The sequence below is a fragment of the Polyodon spathula genome, chromosome 9 (genome assembly GCF_017654505.1).
Source record: "Polyodon spathula isolate WHYD16114869_AA chromosome 9, ASM1765450v1, whole genome shotgun sequence".
NCBI classification, from domain to species: Eukaryota; Metazoa; Chordata; class Actinopteri; order Acipenseriformes; family Polyodontidae; genus Polyodon; species Polyodon spathula.
In genome coordinates this window covers 28,046,389-28,070,973 of record NC_054542.1, presented here as the reverse complement: position 1 = coordinate 28,070,973, position 24,585 = coordinate 28,046,389, and the positions used below count along the sequence as shown (strand labels likewise).

The 24,585-nt window shown below is 36.9% G+C and overlaps 2 protein-coding genes across 2 annotated transcripts in view; one reads left to right on the top strand and one right to left on the bottom strand.

The window, feature by feature from the left end:
* LOC121321066 (peripheral plasma membrane protein CASK-like) overlaps window positions 1-24,585 on the bottom strand; it is a 198,376-nt gene that overhangs the window by 78,028 nt on the left and 95,763 nt on the right. Inside the window, exons 4-5 of the mRNA XM_041259976.1 lie at window positions 24,153-24,230; window positions 20,556-20,628 (exon numbers count right to left, since the gene is read on the bottom strand). Coding sequence (XP_041115910.1) covers window positions 20,556-20,628; window positions 24,153-24,230 — 151 coding nt within the window. The remainder of the gene's footprint in view (window positions 1-20,555; window positions 20,629-24,152; window positions 24,231-24,585) is intronic.
* On the top strand, window positions 1,258-5,090 carry LOC121320594 (probable G-protein coupled receptor 82). The gene is made up of 2 exons (XM_041259056.1): window positions 1,258-1,320; window positions 3,755-5,090. The coding sequence occupies exon 2, from the start codon at window positions 3,759-3,761 to the stop codon at window positions 4,923-4,925; it is 1,167 nt and encodes a 388-aa protein (XP_041114990.1). The 5' UTR covers window positions 1,258-1,320; window positions 3,755-3,758; the 3' UTR covers window positions 4,926-5,090.

Below are 24,585 nucleotides of genomic sequence, written 5' to 3'. Positions count from 1 at the left end.
CTTGCACTGTAACACACCATAAGACATCTTGGGTAAAGGCGCCTGCCAAATAAATAAATAAATAAATAAATAAATAAATACTGTAGCTGACAAGACAGTGTCAAGGAGTTTAAAAACTAACCACAGCACGAACCAACAGTAAAACCCAGAATGTCTCAAAAATACATGTAGGAGTGTTATTTCCATCACTCTGTCAACAAACAATGGTTTAAACACTTTGGTGACACTGTTGTGTCAGCAACTGTACATCACAATCCCTGTTACATGTGCGCCTCCTAGTGGTGCCTCAAAATAGGAAAAGGTGCTTTTATGACATTAAATGAGATCAACCTGTTTTAACTTGCAATGGATGCTACTGGCCACTATGTACAAAGCTAATGAATGTAAAGCATCTTGCCAGCTAAAACTACTGTACAGGTAACACGCAACACTGTTTTTATTTTTACTACTGCTGTTATTAATAATAGATTCCTTCTGAATACTGTTTTATCTCGTGGTTCTTCACTTGTTTGTTTGTGTTAATGCAGGAAATGAAAATACTTAAAATGCGACACGACATATCAACTTCTGAATCCTGGAATGTTTGCATAGTCTTGTTTGTATGGCAAAAAAGCATTGTTTTTTTTTTTAAATTATTGCATGTGTCAAAACTTACAGCAAGTTTAAAATACAACTAAGAACCACAAAATCAAAAAAAAGAGGAGGACCGGTGATAATACCGATAGTCTTAGTAAGAGGTAATCAAATAATGCTGATTTTTTAATCATGAGAAGCACTCCTTTAATAAATTAAAAAAGAGAATAATTGTGATTGTACTACTAATGAAGATGGATGCCTTGTGCATCAAACACAGCATTTGCAAGAGTCATCTATCGACATCATGACATGATCTTTTTGAAATACAGTAAAAAGAAATTATTTTAAAATTAACAAAAAACTTTATGTTAAAATTTTTATATATATTCAGATATATATATCTATATATATATATATATTATATAGATATATATATATATATTAGATATATAATATTGATTTTATTTAATAATTTTCATATACCAGTCCTTCTATAACTAAAATAAATGGTAAAAGTATATGGTCATTTCCTTACTAAGAAACATGTCTTTCACATACCAGTAGCAGGTGTTTCTGTGTGTGTGTGTGTGTGTGTGTGTGTGTGTGTGTGTGTGTGTGTGTGTGTGTAAAATACTGCCCTCACCTAGCTTCCTCTTCAAGATGTATTATCTACAGAGACAACAAGAACATTCATGAGGACCGTTTCCCCTTGTCTCTGCCTGGTTTAAAATAGGAACCACTTTGGTAAGCATGCATTTCATTGTAACAATCAAGGTTATATTAGAACTCTATATGACAGGCAGGGGTATATCTTAAAGTTAGTACTGAATTTTTCCTAATGATGACTAAAACACAAAGACAAAATTACTGCAAAAAATCATCTTTGATAACTTCAAAAACACTAAAGCAGAGATAAGTAAAGTTGAAGAGTACATTACGCTGATGAAGAAACTAGCTAAAACTTTTGTTTTATTTGGCTTGGTTTCTTGTTTTACATATTTTTGCTAATGGATGGATAAATATACAAATAGCTAACCATAGTAAACTAATAACCAAAAGGATAACACAAAAGTTTTGTAACGTTCCAATCAAGCTGGTTTATAATTTCGTTTTTTGTAAAAAAAAAAAAAAAAAAATGGATTGAAAATTCAGATATTTGGACTTGTATTTTTTAACTGTATTTACACTTATTATTCCAAGTTATGCGGATCCTGTTTTAACCACTTACTATACAGCCAACTAAATATGGATGTCATTTAATTGAGGGGTTCTGGTAACATGATAAACCATGATAACCAAGCTTGAGTAGTTTATTAATATCATGAATATGTAGTTACAGCTTTATTATGTTTTTGTGCATTTAATTTGTTTTAATATATAGCTACAGAACAAAAAAAAAAAAAACCACAAAATATTACACCAAAGGGTTTCCTCCCTGTCAGAGCACGTAGGAATGTTGCTGGGGCCATAATTGAATGACTAATGATTAAATTAGGCTCTAGCCACAGGTGTATAAAAAGGTAAATCAAAGGTGGTAATATTAGAGTTAATTGTTGGTTAATGTTGGTGTTTTGGCGTGTGATGTGCGTTGCTTTGTTTGAATTGAAGAAAGTATGTAAAGTCGTTTTTGTCATTTGTCTATTTTGGGCTCTTGTTTCTGTTTATTTGTTTGTTTAGTGTGTCTTTGTCTAGCTTTTGTTAATAAATGTGCGCAATAGCACTTAAACCTGCAGCTTCTAGTGTCTGAGTCTCTCTCCCTGGCAGAAACAGCCTTACCAGTGACGCTAACCTGTATACATACATATATATATATATATAATATATATATATATATATATATATATATATATACACACACCCACCCACCCACCCACATACATACATATTATATATATATATATATATATATATATATATATATATATATATATATATATATATATATATATATATATATATATATGTGTGTGTGTGTGTGTGTGTGTGTGTATATATACATATTCTTCTGCTTTTTGAGAAAGTAGTTCCTCAAACAAGGTTCTATTATTTGTTGTAAACATTAAACTGGAGGTTTTCAGCACTTCCATTGATTGAAATTAATTAAAATGATTGAAGCCTCTGTGCTGGCCTCAGTCGCTTTGTAAACAGAGCTGACATGACCCACAATGTTAGCCTTGTTAGTGACCAAGCATTTAAAAATGCCAATCGTGTATTTTTGTTGAGAATGAAAACATAAAGAAAAGGCAAAGACAAAAGTTCACTATCCACACATTACTACCGCTGACCTGGAGAAGCTAATACAAAAATACTTGGTCACTACAGGTGTTTACGGAGTGATTGAGACCAGCAAGGAGGCTAACATAACTAAACTGAGGGCTCTTGAGCAGCAGAATTATGTGCTGAAGCCTAGCATTATCGTAACAGACCATTTAGATTTTCAAGACATACTGTTTTTAAGTCGATTACCAAGTCTTTATGTTTCATTAAATCAATAAAAACACCAGCTGCTGAAGCATTTTTGTTTCCTTCGATTTCATTAAGTTGTTGACTTGTTAAATCTTTGTGTCTTTTTTTTTTCAACAGAGGTTTTGCTTCTTGTAATTCTATGCACTTGTACACTGACATGCCTCTGAAAAGATCAAATGTGACAAAATTAATGTCATTTTTTAAAACTTCAAAAGACCTCACGCAATAATGTGTGCATTTATTTCAAGTTTTATATGCAGTGTATTGATATTTTGTTAATTGAACTGCTTCGGCAAAAATTAATTCTGCTGTGCATTGTACTATTCTGCAGGGTAAAAAAATCATCAATAGCCAATCAGCATGCCGCATCCAAACATTCCTTTTTATTGATTATAGCTGGAGAGTCATAGCTGCGACTGTGCTGGTACCTCATGGATGCACTGTAATTTCACAGATTATGAATTCACATTAATTAAATTTCTGCTGTAATTATCAATTTAAAAATAAAACAATCAGTTTTTTCCCCTTTTGGTATTTTTAATGTGCTTATTTTTCAGTCAACTATACTATTTATTGTGTGGTCCGCCAAGATAACACCCCCCCCCCCCCCCCCCCCCCCCCTCCAAAAAACATTCAGATGGTCTGTGAACAAAAAAGTTTGAGAACCATTGTGCTATTGCATTAACCAAGGCTTTACTATTATACCTTCCAGATCAATGGCGAACGCAAGTTCCAACATATCATGCTTGGAAACCTCCATCGCCACCACAGTCATCCTTCCGATCCTCTACTTCATCATTCTCATCACATGCCTGCCAGGCAATGCCCTGTCTCTCTGGATATTTCTGAAGAAGATCTCATTAAAAACCCCCACCCATTTCTATCTGACCAACCTGGTCGTTTCTAATTTGCTCTTCTGCATGACCATTCCCTTCTTGTTTCTTTATTATGCCAAAGGATACTTGTGGAAAACGGACATGGTGATCTGTCAATTCACTGTCGGGATCGTGACCCCTGTTCTGTACATCAATATCTACATCAGCATTGTCCTACTGAGCTGGATTGCCATCAGCCGCTACGCAATACTAATTAAGCATAACGAAAAGTCTTGCCACTGCTACCCTTCTGTTTTGAGAAGGCTTTTACTGTCTAGCTTCCTGAAAGGTTTCCGGCAATTAAAGTTTGCCAAAATCCTGTGTCTTTCAGTGTGGATCATTGTGGTTGGCGGGACAGTCCCACTGGCAGCATACTATTCCATCACTGAAGTTGGAACAGAGAACACTGAAGCCTGCTATGGTAAGCAGGTGGAAACTGGAGGGAAAACCTCTCAATTGGGTAGTCTCTTCGCCATCAGCCTCTCCTTCATCTGCTTTCTGGTGGTTTTTGTGTTGTACGTGTCTATAGCGAGACATGTTTACAACCTACAGAAAAGTGCAGCTATCCCAGCAAGACATCGGGTTTACAACAAGGTTTTCAGGAATGTTCTGGTCATTCAGGTAGTGCTATTCGTCTGTTTCCTACCACACCACATCTTCAAGGCTGTGTTTGTTAGCCTGATGGGGACCTGTGCCTGTGACAAGCTCACAACCTTGGTGGAAGTGAAAAACATTCTCCTGTGCCTTGCAGCATTCAGAAGCAGCCTGGATCCCCTCACATACTTGCTGTTGGATAAGAAATTTCGAAGGCACCTCAGTAACGCTCTGGCTAGTTCCCAGACAGCTCAGCCCTCAAATTCCATGTTAATATACAAACTGGAACACCGCACAGACTTTTCACAAATCACAGCGCAGGCTAAAAAATGTACAGAGACTCCAAAAGAAGAACAGCCCTTACAGTTCAGACACACAAGTATAGAGACACAAATGCATGCTTCATATTTATGAAAAATCTTTGGGTAGATTATTGTGCACCGCGGGCATTAATATTTAAAGGCAGTATAGGTGCCAGAAAATGGGATCTCTCTCTAGACAGAGAGCTTTGTACAGCACAGCACATCTGCATTGTCCAGTTCAAAGAAGTCTAAGTGGGGTCTGTTTATAGGTTGTAAATCTGCACTTGCGAATTAAGGCATATGATCAGTTTGAGAAAGAGACTGTGTTAGTATGCTGGAGTGGGAAAGTGAAGATAATTACTGTAGTGTCCTGAAAAGAGGAGTACATATCTTGCAAAGACTTGTTACCCATGTTTTGGAATAACAACGCGTACGGGTCTGGCAATATTGACAAAGACAAGTGCCTTCCCTTCTTCAAACATCTCTTTACAATAGTGCTGCACAGTTGCTGCTGAATTTCTGCTCAGTGTACCAATACCCATACTTTTGCAGATTTGTTTTTCTGCACAGAAAAACAAAAAACTTATTTAAAAAAAATAAATTAAAAAAAAAGCAGTCCAAAACAAACTTTAGAATCAGTAATAATAATTTCATTACTAAGCTTGTTTACAAAAACTGCAGTACATTACCCCAGATTTGTTAACTAATCAGCTAAACTGTTGGCACGATGGCTTAAACCTCATGTGAAGTTTTCGTTGAAGACGTTCAGAACACAAAGACTCTGAAGTCGTGGGTTCTTCTGTAATTTCTGACTTGTTCACTTTGTTTGTATTGCTGCTGCTTAGAAATTTTGCTGGAACTTTGTCTTTGAAACAAGACAGAGTTTTATGCTGTCTGTTCGATGACATTTTATTAATCTTCTAATAGGTTTTCGTGGACCTCTGGGTAAGTTGGTGCGCACGCACATAGCCTTGGAGCTGCTGAAAATAAACAGCTGTCAGACAGTTTCCCTTTATTAACTGATGTAGTTTTTTTCCCAAAATGACAAGGAGTTGTGTGGTTGTGGGATGCCACTACCATGACTGTATGACAGGCAAGCGGCTTTCATTTTTTGAATTGCCAAAGCAGTGTTTAAACTTTAAGCCTACATAGATGAGAAAAGTGTCTGGCTGCAGTACATAGGCAGCTGCCAAGATGGATCTCAAGAACCATCTGCTGCGAACATATTCATGGTAAACATAGTTGTACTTACAGTATAAGTTACAGTAATACTCAATTATAATTACAATTCTAACTTATACAGACAAATAAAAAACATATAGTGCGGTGCTGGGTTTTATCAATAAGCAGATACTACTACTTCTTATTAAGGCTGGGATTTTGTCACAGATACCATGTTTTTTGGTTGTTTTTTTTCTTAATGCCAGTGACTTGCAATATATAAAAGTGATTTTTGTAGACGTGTCTGTGATTTTTCACTAAAGTGAAAGCACTCAACTTTACCAACGCGACTAGTGTAAAACGTACGATAGCAGGAGAGCTAAGCTTGTCTTTGTCTGGCCTAGTGGTGCCAAGGTTTATAACCTTGAGGACAAAGGCAGAAATGAGAATCTCATTTAACCCTTTGCAGTCCATTTATTCAGTGCTTGTCAGGTCCAATTTATTTTTACATGCGCTGTTTAAATCCCCCCCTCCCCCCAGAGTAAAACAAGTTTAAAAGGCATTGAATTGCAAAAGGACACACAGTACTGTATCTACAGCCAAGCCCCACCCCTTGTTCACATGTTTTTTTCACATACCTCTTTATAGACATGCACACTGATAAATCCACGTCATTATTTTATTACTATAACATCTACAAAAAGCTCTGCAAATGTCTGTGATATTCTTTGAGCGCTGGATGCAGAAGCAGCTATCTCTTCTGTTATGAACGTGCTATCTCTGTAGTGCACGGGGCTATGAGATATGCCCCTTTTTCGGTTTCATTCGGCTCCTATCGGTCTCACTCGGAAATTGAAAGATTTTCTCAGCTTTTTCCAGAGAAACATTGGACTGGAAAGGGAAAATTGTAATGCTCACAGTCAAGTCTCTTATTTAGAGAAGTAAACTTGATCTGAAAGTAGTCTAAAGCTAAAAATGGGTATTCTAGAATAATTCAAACAGAATATAAGTGTAAATGTTTTATTATAACAGAAGTTTGAAAATAAGAGAATATAGTGCATAAATTAACTTAAGCTAAGAACTTCAGTCAAAGCATAACGATACCAGTCTGTGTCAGGGATATAGTAGAATCTGCTAAAGAGAATGGGACTGTTATATGTTGACTATGTTCTTAATTAACTGGATTTAAGTGAAAATAATTGGATCTATAATTGCACACTTAGAAGTTTGCTATAAACCTTCTAACAGCCTTTACCCAATATGTTTTAGTTGATTGTTAAACCACATCTATACATGTAATAAAGCCAACTAACTAAGGAGGATGTATTTTGATGTTAAAAGAGAAATATATTTTTAACCCAGAATTGGAATAAATAAACCAAAGTAGGTGTTATATATTAAACACACCTTTCTTCTATACTTGCACAGTATTCACATGCATGCTGTGTTCAGGAACTCCCTGGTACCAAAAGAGAATAACATCAGTTTAAAAGTACATCTCACATTTGGAAATGTAGGGGAGGTGGATTATGGGATGATGGCTCATTAGAAAGCGTTACCGGGTGTATTTGAAAATGTTATTCACTTGAAGGACATCAGCTGTCAAGGTATATTAATGTTTAAGATTTAATTATGACTTCCGACATAAAAAGTGACGCAAAAATTCTACAAAATCTGAGGTAAAATCCTAGTCAAGGGTCACTCAACTTGCTAACTACAAGCTGATGTGATCCATGCTCTGATTATCTCTGATCAAGCTGATTGCTGCTGGTGTCATATTTAGAAGTCTGCCTTTGAAGACAGTTCCTGTCCTTACATTATATTCTAAACTTCCATATTTTTTGGAAGGTAAGAACTATTTCAAATTGATATCTGTTTTATACTGATGCATTGCTATAAGGTATAGGATTTATGTTTTTTTTGTGTGGGAGAGTGATTTTATATATATATATATATATATATATATATATATATATATATATATATATATATATATATATATATATATATAAAAGCTTATTTTGGCTTTATGCATGCATAGCTTAAGGGCAAACATATTATAACCATAAATGTATTGAAGTATTAATGCTATTAATACCACCAAGTCCAGTGCTATTATACCTGTAAAGGCACTGGACTTCCCAAGTTTCCTTTCAGCTGGGATTCGACGCAGTCTGTAACTACGCGATCCATTTTTAATCATTTAATAAACTGAAGGAGTATTAATACTACTGATTCGTTAAAACGTCCTCCTGAATGAGTTTTAAAAAAAAAAAAAAAAAAAAAAAAAAAAGAGTATGTGGGAATCTGACAAGGAACTAGGTGCTGAGGGGAAAGCCTAACCTCTAATGATGTCACAATGGTCTGAGTGCACTTCTGCAATTCAGGTTAACAACAAATTTCCATGAGACCATACTGTGCATCAGTACATTACTGAAAGACTGTGGCGGTATGATTTACCAAAAGTTGCTTGGCTAATTGGAGAATGCCTGACTACATTTCACATGTAATATACTGTAAATGTTTCCAGCATTTCCCAGTGCAAACATCCTGTGGTACTCTTATACTGGTCTCCTGGTTTCTTTCAAGTTGCAGTTTAGCCAATAAATACATTGATCATCAAACTCCCACCCCCAGACTAAGGGTGTCTGACCCTGACTCCTTTTCTAAATCTGAACCAAACGTCTGTTTGTCAGCTTAACATTATTTGATGTAGTCAAGCAGGTGATGGTCAATGTTGTTGAACAGGCAGTTGAAGAAACAGCTGCTTGGATTTGTGCCGATTTCTGCTCTGCATAAAGGTACCGACTTTCCTTAAACTCTGGAGACATGCAATCAGTACAAATACAAGGAGCTGTTTCTACAACTTGAACGGCAAACTAGCACCAAGCAGCATTGCTGCCCTTCTCCTGTATGTCATCACCTGTTTCTTGCGGAGAGCTCAATCTGAATAATCAAAGAATTAGATCTGGATCTTTCTGAAGCCCTAATGGCATATTAGGCAAAACACACAATCTAATTATACCAATTTGGGAAGAGGGCCTCTTCGATCTGCACTAGATGAGCTGTCTTCCTGTCAGCCTGCAGAAAGGTGGAGCCAAGGCCTCTTTAGAATTATGCACAGTGTCTCTGATGGGATTGTTACATGGAAGTGAAAGCAGCCCAGTTTACATGAGAGAGGAGAGATGCTCATTCCAAATGTTATACCAGACACAAAATCATTAAAGACTCAAAAACGAAAGTGAAATGTGTGTTTTTTTGTATTATTGTTGGGTTGTTTTATCACAATTACTAACTAAAATGAGCTTGCTCCACACAGCAGTAGTCAGCACATTAATTGTGTAAAAAAGGTACATTTATAAATTTTTTTAAATTATTTCTGATGTTCTCTCTATGCAATGCATTACTCAAAATAGTAAATGCTGTGATGTGTCTAATATTAGTGTTGGAGAACACCTGTCACATTTGCTGTATCCCACCTTGTCCATATTTACTCACAGATAAAAAGGGGAAAAAAATACTTGTGTAAATAGACCAATTATTTTGTCCATGTACAGTAGAAAAGGCTAATGTATGAAGTAAGTAGTTCAGTGTCAAGACTGATTAAAAAAAAAAAAAAAAAAAAAAAAGGAAATAGTTATTGGTTCTCATACAGGCCAATGCCAACTTCCTCTCCACACATCTGTCATCTCACTCTGCAGATTACAGCAGAGTTGATTCTGCTGTGCTGTATATTCAGCATATCCTTCAGTGGTTTTTACTGCTGCATCTCAGTAGCACCATTCCAGATATCCAGCTATTGCAGTGGCATGGACTAAGAGAGCTGCACCCCATCACACTCACTGCGTGGTTGACAGATTGGAAGGGTTTGGCTCTAAAACTGAAAATTGTACCAGTCAGCATCTGCTGGTCTGTGGTACACAGGCACTGACAATTATGCTGCCAGCTGAATTCATAAATGCCCAAATGGCAAATTGTGTTTCTTTCCACTGTAACTTTTCCCAGAATTTTGATCAAGGGAGATTCTTAAAAGCAGAGACAAATAATACACTATAAACATAATTGTAAACCAACTTCTGACTAATGTTAACATCTAAAATATCTGTATCTATCTATCTATCTATCATAACACCTTTTTAACTTATTACACCACCAGCTGGGATACTTTCCATTATTTAAATGTTCTAGGTCAGTGGTGCTGGATGTACTGATTGCAATGCTCCTTTGTATAACACTGCCTAATGAGAATGTACTTAGTGGCCCCAACCTGAATGCAGAAGTGTGACCATGGAAAGAAAAGTCCTGATAACACACCACAAAAAGGGTAGTGCTGTTATACAAAGATCCTGACCCAACTAGTGAGATGGAGATTACATAGAGAAATTGGTTTTGTCCCAACAGGTTTGATGGAAAAAAAAAATACCAGCAAATATTTAATGTAGCTATCCTGATTTTAACATTTTGTGGGAAACGTACATGTACACAATGTATTTGCTATTAATACTGAAATGTTGTACATTTAATTATCTTTAAAAATATCTGAGAACAAGCAAGAGCACCCAAACAAGACATAAAAATAATAAAAAAATAACCAGACAGACATTAAACTAACTTTCCCTTGTCCTTGTGTTATTGTTATAGTGCACCTATGCGTTGCTATATCTATTTAGATCTTTGTTATTTTTCTGCTTTTAAAAGTTTTTTTTTTTTAATGCACTCTTGTGAAACATTTTAAACACACATTTTGTTAATCTCAAATACTTTAACTGTAACAATTGCAGAGGAACCATCAAAGTTCCAACCTAGAAATTCAAGCAATTCCTTTTATTCAGAGCTAAAAACTACAACAAAAAAATGCTGTAATAAACAATTACACAAAGGACAGAGGAAGAAAAAAAAAAGGAAGTACAGAGTTGATGAGATAGTATCTAAAAACAGCAGTTTTTAAAGAGGGAAAAAAGTACTTGTGTAAATAAAGAAATATTACTAAACAATTCTGTAAGCTAACCCTGTGCTTTTACAGAGCTTTCTCATACTGTATTTCACCACTTTAGTGGTTCCAGGTTATCAGCATTCAGTACAGCAAATTCAATCATGGCTTAGACTGCTTTATATATATAAAAATAAAACAAATAAATAAAAAGATACTTAAGCAAAAACAACCCCATTGAGTGTAGACTGACCTTTTTCAGCCACAGTAGCAAATACAGATCAGCAGTCATTCAGCAAGACCAGTCACACAAGAGCCAGAAAAACATGACTACAAGTATAACCCATCTGTGAATATGCTGCAGTCTTCACATATTAAAATATATTACCTCTAAAACAGTCAGGTCTCAATGACCCAATGTTCACCTAACCAGGAAAGAAAACAATCTGCTGGTGTGATACAAGTGCATGTTAGCCGACTTGATAACGACAGTCAAGGCTCAAACCGTTAACCCTTCCTACAGGTACAGTACTACACCCCAGGTGTTCCGAAACTTTTTGCAGCCCCTCATGGCACAAATAGTTCTGAGGACCCACACCCCAATTTACTTGACCATGAGTTTAAGCTAAGGGCAACATACTCTTCCTTCCTTAAAATGCCTCTTAAATACACTGAATTCTGCTGCATTCTGCATCCACTCCTGTTTTTCAACTACATCGCTTCCATCAGATGAACGTTTAAGAGCTACGGCATACCTGCCAATAGGTGAGTTTTTAAGGTAAATTCTTTAAGTTGCACTAAACTTCCACCTCAAAATTAGCAGAACTGCTAGTTTACAGTAAGGCCTTAAACTTGAAAGAGAATACCGTATAGGCTGAAATTACCCAGCCTTAGACAATAACAATAAATACATTTAAGACGTTTATTCAGAGAATCCTAAGTATATGTAACTATGTTTGAAATGTAGGACTGTTAGAAGGTTTGTTTGCTAGCCAGGAATTCAAAGGTAGTTGTTTCAAGCCTTCAAAAGGTTCGTCAGACGGCATTCAGGCAATGTAGTTTCTATATTTTCTCTGTTACCAAAAACTGTTTGACAATGTGTGAATGCTATAAATCACACATTACATGCCACTCACATGCAAAATCCGATCTTTTGATTTGTCTAACGCATGTTACATAAACAAAAGTTGTATTAAAATCCATTAACAAATCATTGTACTGTAGTGTACCTTAGTTCCTGCAGGCAGGCGCATCACACAGGGTGAGGCAATCCACACAGACTGAGGGCGGGCGTGAACCCGGGACCTCTCGCACTAAAGCATAGCGCGGATACCACTGCACAAAAGAGCCAGCTCTGTTGCAAGGAGCGTACATTGGGATTATGTCTTCGGGAGTGATTATGTCACCTACCAGCCTACAAGTAGCTATGGTGACGTCACCAGTAAATTGTGCAAATTGGTACCATTGAAGGTTTGAACCTTCCTTTGGTAATGTGCTCCGACCCTTCGAAGGTCAAAATTTACCCTTCGTTGCAGCCCTATTAAAATGCTCAATAAAAGTACCAATGAGATCCAGGAAAGAATTATTTGTTTTAAAAAGTTAAATGTGTCAGGTTTACAAAGATACAGACAAACAATTCTAGAAAAGAAGAAACTGTATGACGATGGTTACCTCTGGGTGAGTAAGTATAGCAGAAGTTAGGCAGTTGCAGAATATATATTCTACGCTTAGACCAAAACATTTCAATCTTGAAGAATTAAGACTTGTGGTAAAAAATGCTTACCAAATCTGCATGCAGTGCTATAAATATTATAGTGAACATGACACTCTTACACTCTTGTTGGCCAGGCTATAAATAAGTAGCTGTCCTGTTGTTTTCTTTTTTTTTTTTTACTTTAAAAATTCTCTGAAGTCACACCTCCAGCATGCTCTTCAGCTATTATTAGTGCTTTGATGATGGAATTTTTCCACCTGGAACTCCACCGTTTTGCTTTACAAGTGAATGGAGTAAGACCCTGGAATAAAACGGTTCCTCTGAAATTGACGCTCGTCCATCACAGGGAGACGTGGAAAGCTCTTAATGTCTCCAGAGAAAAACAGGGCTTCTCTCTGCAGTGCTGTACCTTGAGAGGTGATTCAAAATTATGAAAATCGCATTATAAATGAAAAGTCCACATGTTCATCATAATGTATGCATTTTTTTCCCACTCTTTAGCTCAATGCTTTGGCACTATTGCTAGATGCAGTGGCAGCTATTTTTAAACGGCTTTACTGATACTGAAAAAAGACAGCTGCATCACCAGAGGAACAAAAACTAAAAGCATCTCATGCTGTATCTACAAGAATAAAAGAGCAAAACTGCATTTCTATATGTCATAACCACAAAAAGCTGTTAAGAACAGCAGGCTCAGTGATGAATATACAAACCCACAAGTTCAACTCCTACACTTTACTGCTTACTCATTTAAACCTGTGCTCATTGCAAATTACTGATTTGACACACATACAGTACAAGAAAGAACGTTACACAATAAGGAACAGATATAATTCGTAAACAGCTACTGTATTATAGGACAATCACCATCTTGGCCTTCTCTTTCTGAATTGTGGACCCAAAAAAGGTGAATATTCCAATGTTACACAGAAACTAATTGTTGCCGTTTATAACACTTGGGGATTTTCTGACATGTCAGTTCATAAACAAGCTCCACATCTAGAATGACCACTAATGTTTACTTGACAAGCAAGCAGGTATCCTTTATGCAAGTTACACTCTTCACTTAATTGTATTATTACATGAATAAAGCATTGTGGCAGAGCAAAGCTCTGCCCTTTAAATTGGCAGGGATGGGGTTAACTTCCCCTGCCTGCCTGGGTTTATTATGTTCAGGTGGCTGGGGTTGATTAGGTTGATTAACGATCAATCAGCGCCCAGCCACCTGATATAAAAGGAGGCCTCTGCTTCTCATTTGGGGAGAGGGAGCTGAGGAAGCAGGTTGGTTTTTTTTTGGTTGTTTGGAAAGCTTGAATCCAGTGAAGGCATTGCCCAGCCTGGAGATTGTTATTTTTGTAAATTTTGCTTTTTGTCTTTCTTTGTGTTTAAATTGTTTTGTTTTGGCTCTTGTGCCCTTTCATTTTGTGTTTATTTATAATAAAATAGTTATTTTTTTGAACTGCAGTCTGTCTCTGGGCCTCTATCCACTCGCCAGCCTGCCACAAGCATATTATATGTATCAAAGCATAACTGACAATGCTGAATAAAGAAACAAGCAGAAGTGACATGCTTTATGTTGCTTGAGGTAAATATTGTCATGAATCAGCAGCTGCAGATATCAGATGAAACAAAAGTACTTTTATATTAATTTTACTTAAGAAAAAAAACAGTGAGAGATTCATAAATCAACGCCATAAATGAAAATGTGCTACTGCTCTTTAAAACTCAATAGCACAGCAATTAAAACCCATTCCAATGGGTTAGCTTCATTCAGATCATGTGGCCGACAGCACAGATGCCAAGATGCAGAAAGGTATCTATAGGTCTGTGTTTGTATTCTTTGCATATCCTGAATTAATGTAAAAGTACAAAGAAACTAAATGTTTTCCTTACAATAAAGGTAAGATTCCTGAATGTCTACAGTAGAATAAAGTTTGCTTCTCTTTTTCTCAGCTTCCTGTCAATACCATAGCTCAACAAGAAACAGCAGCATCAAAACAGCATGGCAACTCTGTGTCTCGAACAGTCAGCTGCCACCAAGATTGTCCTTCCTGCCATCTACACTGCTGCCTCTCTGGACATTTATGAAGAAAAGCCTCTGAAGATATCAACCAATGTGTACTTGATAAACCTGACCTGTTCCAACACACTGGTGTGGTCCCTGCCGCCATTCCTGATTGCCTACTATTCAACAGGGCATGTCTTGCAGGCTGGATCGGTAACTTGCATGACCTACAATAATGCAATTACAATATTTTACATCATCATCAACATCAATGTTGTCTTTTTGTACTGGGTGGCCATCAGCCTCTATGCAGGTTTGCCAAGGTACTCAGAGATCGACCAGTACCGGCCATAGACAATGTTGCAGCCAGTGATTTTAACCCTTCAGGACCTATAGTTTGTCAAGTAGACGTGCAACACTGTGGATTTTCACACTATGTAGCATGTGCACCTTCACTGGGTTGTATAGTACCAAATCTGTTAAATTCCAATAGCTCATGATGTGCTTCAACCAGAAGAGAGAACATGGGTTACCATTATCGCTGTTTGTGACCACTATTGCCGCTGTCTTTCTTGGCGTACTATCTGGCATCGCTGGTGTCTTACAGCCTCCTGGCAAAGCATATTTACAAAATCCAGACAAGGTCTTCCCTCCGGCAGAAAAATTAGGCTTACAAAGATGGTTCTGAGGAACTGTGACAGACAGCGAATGAATCCTAGTCAAGAATCTCTCTCCTGATCTGTGAGGGGGCTGTATAACAGGAACAGCGTGCCTCGTACTGGATGGTCTGGCAGTTCATTCTAGGGTCAGTCGGAAGCCAGCCATCCAGGAAGGAGGCGGAGTCACAATACCCAAAGTCATCGTCCTAATACGGTAAGCGATGTATCAGTCATGGATTGGAGGAGATGTGATTGAACTAGCTATCACAGGGGGCGTGACTAAGGGTATATCTGGGGATGTGAGGCTGTAATCTGTTCCTTTGTTATGGTTATCGCAAGGATCGAGAAAAGAAATGGACCATTAATATGTATCGTGAGTGTTTTGTTTGTTGTTGGTAACTGTCACTCGGGAACTGTCGCACCAAACCCAGACTACACTGCACCTGTAAAATACTTGTTGTCTTGCACCACATATGCACCAAGAGCACTTACTATCAGGATAAGTATCTGCATCTGTGTTGTGTGTCTGTGTGTTACTATTATTTTGGGACTGAACCCTGTGGTTTATACGCTGGCAATATACATTGTTGTGTCGAGCCAGCATTATCATTTAACGATCTCAAGCAGACCAAGAGAACAGTGAACTTTGTGTCACTGCAGACCACTTGTTCACAGGAACATTTTGGTTATTCAAGTTATTCTGGGAATCTGTTTCTTTCCGTATCATGCTGTCAGTCCAGCATTTTCCCTGACTATTCATGACGCAGCCTTCAAAACAATCAGCCTACTGGTGGAAGTCAAGTGCTTCCTGCTTTGCCTTGGAGCACTCAGAAGCAGACTGGATCCAGGTGGGTATCTGGCAATGGATAAAACATTCAAGAGGCACGCTTACAGTCTCCTCTGCAATTCACAACCAAAGAATGCAGGTCTAATTTATGCATTCTGGATAAGACATGAAAAGAAACGGATCTACAACCGCAAGTCTACAGCATCATTGTCCAAGAAAAAACACAGCTATATAAAAAACTTATTTCTGTTTTTTGGAGGGACTAATTTGTTGTGTAGTTAGAAATCAATGCTTCACCACTGCTTTGAACTATGAATGTTTGCATGGGACAGTGAACAGTGTCTGCATCTACTGCATGTTTAGTGCTCAACTGATGATTGACAGCCTTGAGGCAGCAGTCTGACCTCACAAGCTATGCATGGTTGATGAGGTCAGCACATCAAGTCTCCTTGTACTGCACAGCAATGCCTAGCCCAGGATTCAAGCACTGCCTCAGCATTCACAATGTTTACATGCACTTAGTATTCAAGAATATGTCCACAATTTAAAAGAAACTGAAAAATCAATAAATAAATCACAAAAATGATGAAAATACATTCATGAAATCAATATGCTGCAGTAGATCCTGCAAACATATCTTCAATGCTGTATACAAATTGTCACTTATCATTAACACAGTTGATTTTTTCACCCATGTCACAGCAAGCAATTTAATTGAAATCAGCAAAATGTATCTTCACTCCAACATCAATGTTGATAAAAAACAGCAATCACATTCTTTTAAATGAGTTTGCCTTCTTGTATTGGGTTTACTGACTTCAAATTCCTATCTTGTCTATCTTCTTACTTGAACTAAACCAACACAAGGCAGATTTCAAACTCCACTCACCTCCCTTGGGCTGAGTTGGCTGCATGTAGGCTATCTGCCAACATGACCAACATTCCTCAGGCACATTATTAAATGTAATCTCTTGCTACAGAAATCAGATTCACAGGAGGCACTAATAAAATTAAACCAAACTTACACCCAGGTATATCGCAACTACCAGTTTTATTTAAAAGTGGTGTAAGATGGCTCTGCCACACTTTTACCCACATAGCACTGGGGTGCGGAAAATAAAGGGACAGCAACAGTGAAGAGCCAAAAAGGGACTTCTATCTATGCTGATTTAACACAGATAGAAGTACTATCACAACGTTTTGTCTCAAAGCTCAAAATGTCATTTTAATAGGCTTACCGCAAATATAGAAGTCAGCTTATCTGTTATTTGCCTTGCAGGAAATGTGGTAAAAGTTCAATGCAACTACATTTTTTTTTTCTAGCAGAGAAATATATATACTACAGGAAAATAAGAGCAAGATGCTAATTAAAGCTCTGGACTGCACTGGGCTAGTGTAATGGCCACATAATCAAAATTCAGATCAACAAAACTATTTAGCTTCTGCACTGAAAACTAAGGTTCTCAAAAAAAATATTTCTATTATTAGTTTTAAATGGACAACAGAACACATTTAAGCATTTAACCTAGATGGGTTATAACTGGATCACGTCATCTTTGGGTAAAAGACTGCACCATGATATATATATATATATTTATGTTTTTTGTTACTTACATCAGTTCCTTAATACCATTCTTGTACATTTTCTTTTGATGTATATCTATTTAGATAAGTCACTCTTCTCTCAGTAGAATGGGAGGTAATGAAACACCACAAAAGCCTCAGAGAAACTTTAATGCATTATAGATTAGATAGAAATCTTTCCCATAAAATAAACATGTATATATAAACAAATATACCCAATACTAATCATTAGGGATGAAGCAAATACTTTGACAGGAAGGTTTTGAGAATAATAATATTAAAATAATGAAGACTAGAGCTGCAATACACACTGTATGCTGTCAAAAGACCTGAAAGTCATCATAAGATACTGTACACTAGGATGTCTAGAAGGCAAGGGTTCAGTGCCAACATTTCCAACACTTACAATAAAATAGAGAATTTCTAACACCCAAGAACTCTGGCTTGTGAAGTTATGCATAACACAGTACTGTATTATGCATTACAAAACAGAGGAGAGGTCTGTGTGATCTTTGTTTAATAACCTCACAACCTGACAGTTTGAGCAACAGGACATGGTACATTTTGAATGCTCTGAGCACACTGAACAGAAATATACCATCTTGGTTTGGAGATTGAGAGCCCTTTAAAGTCACATGTGTGATTTTGGTTTTTCAAAACTATCATATGTAGAACTTAACCCCTAAACCTCTGTAAGTATTTAAAAGAGAAAGTAGTGGGGTTCCAAAAAATATAATGTTGTACGTCCTCACGTGTTGCTACAACTGTTTAAATAACATACGTGTAATTTATATTTTCACTGTTAACATCCACACAATTTGACACAGAAATTTAAAGTCGGTTTCAAAGTTGTTTTCAAAATGGCCACTCGTGCACCACTGGTGTAGGAATTATTACACCACTGGTGTAAGATGTGAGGTGAACAATGCAACGTGCTTCCAGTTTGCCGCACATCACTTGAAATCACAAAGAATTTCACACAAGAACTGCAATTGTGTGAAATTATCTAGAACACATCTTTTTGAATTTGTAATACAGTGAATTGCTTCTGTCATCTTAAAAAGAATAAATCTTCAGTGTAGTGTGTGAAATTAGCTTTTTGCTTTCCACACGGCTCCCCTGTGATGATTCAGAAGTAGACATTCCTATTGGTGCAAGTGGTAATCATCAGTCCTTTGCAAAGGGGCCAGCTTTCCCTTGCCAGCCTCAGCAGACTTGTTCCTATGATAACAGACTGTGCTACAGTGGGATGTAGATAAACAGCATGCATGCATTGCAGGCCTGCCAGGACAGGTGTTCTGTGCTGCTGTCTGATGCCCTAGTTACAGGTTTCACTAGAAGTGCTTTCTACAACCCAGTGTCGTCAGATACTGAAGTGATGCCATGTTGTTCTTAGCTATTTTGCTTAAATGGGTAAATTATTAAAGGGATGCACATTACAATTAATGTGATCCTCTGAGACTTACCGTTCCTATTTAGAATCCCCCCCATTGTTTCTCTTTGATTACATTAATGCAATACCTGAAATTGCTGGAACACTACCTGTGATGTAATGTGGCAGAACACAGCAAGTTGTACAAAGTAATGCACGTTTTGTAGATAATTTGTTACCATTTCATATTTTTATTCCGACCTCTCATTCTACTGTTTCAAAGCATTTCAAGAAGATGGCAGAGTACTGCAGGAGATGCACTAGTTTCAGCAAGATGATATTTATCTTCACTTACTCTTGGCAATGTGTTTGCTCCTTGATTAAAAGTCACAAGCTATTTTATTTGTTAACTGTATTAATTGTATCATTAATATTGTAATGGTTCTTTGTGCATTATAAATGATGACGTGTGACTTTCCTTATAAAAGTTTTCCATAGTAAAAGGATAGCAACGTTTAATAAAGCACAGTGAAGACCTGGTAAACAGTAAGTAAGCACTGTAAAACCCAGACACATGGTAAAGTATATTTAACATGGCAAACCAAAAGCATGAGGAAACGATAAAACTGAAACAAATGTTATACAAACACAACCGTATATAAGGAACTTCAAAACCATAGTCTCAGTACAAATAGGGGCCTTCTTTACAGAATTCATAAAGGTGCAATGCATGTGTTGTGCTAAGCATTTATATAAATTAACACATTTAAAAAAAGGCATTCTGACAATTGACTGTAACTCTAATTACATGAGACGCCAATTGGGCAAAAAGTTCAAACTATACAGTAAATGAAAATATATTATCAGAATGTCCGCCTCTGGCTTTCAATCAAAACGCGTAAAGCAACAGTCATTCTGCATTAATAGCTAGACATCTCTTAATATGTACACTCTTGGAAAGGGTTTGTTCTGCAGCTGCAGATAGCAGATATGCCACGTCTGTTAAACTGCGTCTTACTCAGAAATATGCTAATTCAAAGTAACCAAGCATAGTGTCAGGTTTCATTTCTTCTGAATTTCATACTCTGGAAACAGTTGCATTTCCTGTCCCCTTTGCTTTTTGTTTATGCATTAAATAACTTGATTATTCAGGCTCCTGTATCGTGCTTCTCAACCCTTGCTAAAATTAATGCAAGGCAACGAACCCAATAACTCAAGTTATTTCTTTCCCCTTGAGAGGTTTACTTGTTTCATGCTGAATTTCAGAAGGTAGGAAGCAAGTTTAATGCAGTAATACATTCAAAAAAAGTTTATCAGGTGAAATAGTAACATGTAAAAGCACTAAGGATATTAAATACTTATATTCTGCACTTTAGAATTAGAACAACATGTTCTCTTTCCCAATATTTTCCCAGGATTTCTCTGTACAAAAAACTCACTAAAACCCCTGAGAGTTGGCATTACCTGACCAATGCCAAGTTCAAAATAAAAGGTCAAATTAACAGTGTGCTAAATACAAAAGGGACCTACCTTCACATCCCGGTGAATGACATTGTTGTCATGGCAATAGCGCAGTGCTTCCAGAATCTGTCGCATGTAGTGACTGTGAAACGAGAAAATAAGGTTAAAGAAAACTGACAACTGAAGAAGGTTTTCAAAAAGTAATTTGGAAATGAATTTGAAGCAAAGCATGTTGAAGAGATTATGTGTCAGGTGATTGAGACTTTGAGAGGTAAGGAGACAGGATTTTTTTCTTTTTTAAATGGCCATAGACATCCCATGCTTCTATTCACGGGTGGAACGCTTTCTGTGCACTGAATGAAAATCCTTACATGAAAATACAATAACTGTTTTCAACTGTAGAAACTAGGGATGGGAATTTCAAATAGTTTCCTATTCAAATACAAGGAGGCCAACATTTTCCTGTATTCAAATATCCAAAATAAACAATACAAGGCAAATACGTATGTGTACTACAGCAGACAGCATAAAAAGGCCGCTGTTGAGAGCGAATCTATAAGCCTCACAACTCTCGACTATACTGGACTTTATGGCACTCAACTGTATCAGTACTTGCACTGAACTGCTCCATACCTTGCCATATTCTAAACTGCTCGTAATTATAAATTGTTCCAGTATCTTGTACTTAATTTTACTCTTACAGATATCTGTATTCAAGTTTTTTGAAATTGTTCTTACCATTGATCATACTTACTACGTGCTCTTAACAGACTTTACTCGTATAAGCACATATTTTTACTATAAGTTTAACTGCTCTTAAATGTAATTTGCTGTATTCTTTATTTTACTTTGAATTTGATCTTATTTTCTACTGATTTTACTGTACTTGTATAACTGCTCCTATCTGTAATGTGATATTTTGTAACAACTGTAAGTCGCCCTGGATAAGGACGTCTGCTAATAATAATAATAATAATAATAATAATAATAATAATAACCACAACAACATTCAATATAAGGCCATTATAAAAAATAATTGAAAAATATTGGTGTATTGCCATATCTTAACAATCAGTGACGTTATGCAAGTGACACAGATCTCCCTTCCTCTTCTGTAGTACTTGACTCTCCGCCACACACACGTACATATACAAAAAAAAAAATAATCCAACATGCCACTTTCACTTCTAAACAAAGCACTTCTAAACATAAAACGCTCCGTGTGTGGGTACTGCTCATTATCAATCCAAGTATGTAAAACCCGAGGGGGCTCCCGAGTGGCACATCCTGTAAACGCGTTCCACGTAGAGTGCAAGTTGCGCCCTATAGCCTGAACGTTACCAATTCGAGTCCAGGCTATTCCACTGCCGACCGTGGACGGAAGCCAATTGTGTGCCACCTGGGGAGGGGGGGGCTTAGGTCAGCTAGAGTGTCCTCAGCTCACTGCGCACCAGCGACCCCTGTAGACTGGCCGGGCACCTGCAGGCTTGCCTGTAAGCTGCGTTGTCCTCCGATGATGTAGCTTTGGGTTGGCTGCACGGCGGGCATGCTGAGTGAAAAGAAGCGGTTGGCTTGCTTCTCAACGTCTCTTACCGGTACAGCACTACAGCCAGTGAAACTAGCTTCTCTGTATGTCACTGCTGCTGGTTTTTTTTTTTTTTCCTTTGCACAAACCAGCCATCAATAATGGTTCTTATATGCATAATTGAAGTTGCATCTTAGTAAATGCATCTTTATGTTTTATTTTTTCTTCAAATCTAAACATCACCTCTTGTCTCCAGCAGAACGGCTGCAGCTTGATCAGTAAGGGCCTGGCTTTAAAACCCCAAGGATTTCATTGAGTTATGAAGAGCAAATGTGATGGTTCTAAGGAAATCTCATAACTCTCTCTGTGAGAGTAAACTAGACCATTGCAAATACAGAATTTTATTCTCTTTTTCCCCTCAGACAGGAGTCAATTTAAACAAATAATTATACCCAATACCTCAACTGAACATAAAAGCTTTCACACTTAAAACTTCCAGTGAAAATAGGGAAGAGCACTTTTAGCAAAGGTGGCAAAAAGCCAATGACACTGGTGAAAATGCAAAGCTGAAAATGCAGCAGGGGTTGGCAATTTAGACAAGAGCATTACTGAAGCCCCAAGGAGTTCATAAACAAAAGTAAAAAAAAAACAAACAAAAAAAACCCTTCATTTTACAGAGCAAGGTCAAGCAAGCGATAAGTATGTTCGACTGCATAATTTCCTTTTGAAAACAGTGTGCTTTAAGAAAGAGAATTCAAGTGGAGTTCCAGTTACTGAAACCCCAGAAACCGTGGTAATCGCTCTACCAAGTCTTTAGGGGAAGGGGCCGTTTCACAGAAAATACCACATAGCATGGCTTACAGTATGTCAATACCGAAACAGCCGAGCACTAAATAAATGCTGTGGTTTCTAATGTAGATGCAAGTCTTGAACGTCATATTTAAGCAGTGGGTTTTGTCTTTATATTTGATTTGCAAACTGCATTATTGAGTCCCACATAGAGGATTAGTTATGATGTAATTATTTTTTTATTTTCATTTTTTTTCTTGTTGACAGCTGTCAGGTTTAATTTGGTCTGTTATTAAATACAAATAAAAACAGAATACATTCAAATAAAACATTTATAGAAAAGTCATCATAATAAATCCTCTAAGCATTTAAATATTTTAGGGTTCTCCAGTTGTAGCAGTAAAAAAACACAAAGTTGAATACCTGCTATGAGATATTATATTTGACCCACTGTCCCATGGCTTACAACAGGATGGATGGAGTTTCTTATTCAGGAGATACACAATTACACATTTTGCTATTTTAAATACAGTGAATCTTGAATTACCCAGTCAGCAAAGAGAATGAAAAGATTGAGCTGCTAAAGACAAGTGGCTGCACATTCAAAGCACCCCTGTTATTAAGGCGCTAATAAAGAATGATCAAAGCTACATGTATAATTTATAAAACTGAAAGTCTCACAGCTTTAATATTTAATTAGCACCATCTGTTGGCTCACTACATGTATTACCAAATAATAATAATAATAATAATAATAATAATAATAATAATAATAATAATAATAATAATAATATTACTGTGTAATGTAGTTTGGTTTTACAATACATGTTGACGGAAGACATTTATTCCAGCAATACTATCCCTGGCAATTCATGGGATCAGATATATATTCATATTCAGTATTTTTCCAAGAAATAGTAAATCAAATCTGGGCAAACAGTTCTAAAGATGCATCATGTATCCTTTCAACCAGTCAGAGCAGAGGTATCTGTGGCCCATTTCACCTCATAAAAGACAACTTTCTAACTAAATATTTTCCAGTTTTTGAAGAGGGACAGCATGGTAGTATTACCAAGCAAGACATCCCACATGTGCTGTGGTAACCCTAAATGTTATGAATTTGCTACCAATGAAGAGTCACTGTTTCTTAAATTTTACAGCAAAAAAGTTCCGCAGTGGTGACTGACAGTGGTATCACAATTAATGTCAAACTAGTCTTGGCAGTCAGCATTGCAGAAATCTCTGAAAAGGCTTAAGGTCCCAACACAAGCCATCACTTCAGAAGAACAAACCTCCTCATTACTTAACTAATTTTAAGATTACAAAGGTACTGAAGTTAAATAAATACGTACCTTGCAACCGCTTCACTGTATACAAAGCCAGCGTCTGCTCTCTTTACAATTTCAAAGCACAGATCTGCACCATCCATACTGCAAGACGAAAAAAAAAAGACATGTTATAAAATGGAGATTAAGATTAAGTGGCATTTTATTGACATATTAGGGAAATTAATTTTAGGAAAAAAGAAGAAACGGCTATTCGGCCCATTTACTCTCATTCATTTCCTAGTAGCTGACCGGCCTCAAAACTGTCAAGTTGAGTCTTAAAAGAGTAGACAAGTGTCCCAAGTCTATCTCCCCTTAATTTCCAACTGTGTCCTCTGGTATTGGTAAGGGTTAACCCCCCCATTATTTGCTGTTCAATTATATGACGTCATAGGCTGTTTTTGTGTTCATCCTTGCTGTGGTTTCTTCAAAGTTTTCAGACAGGATTATCCTTTTCTGA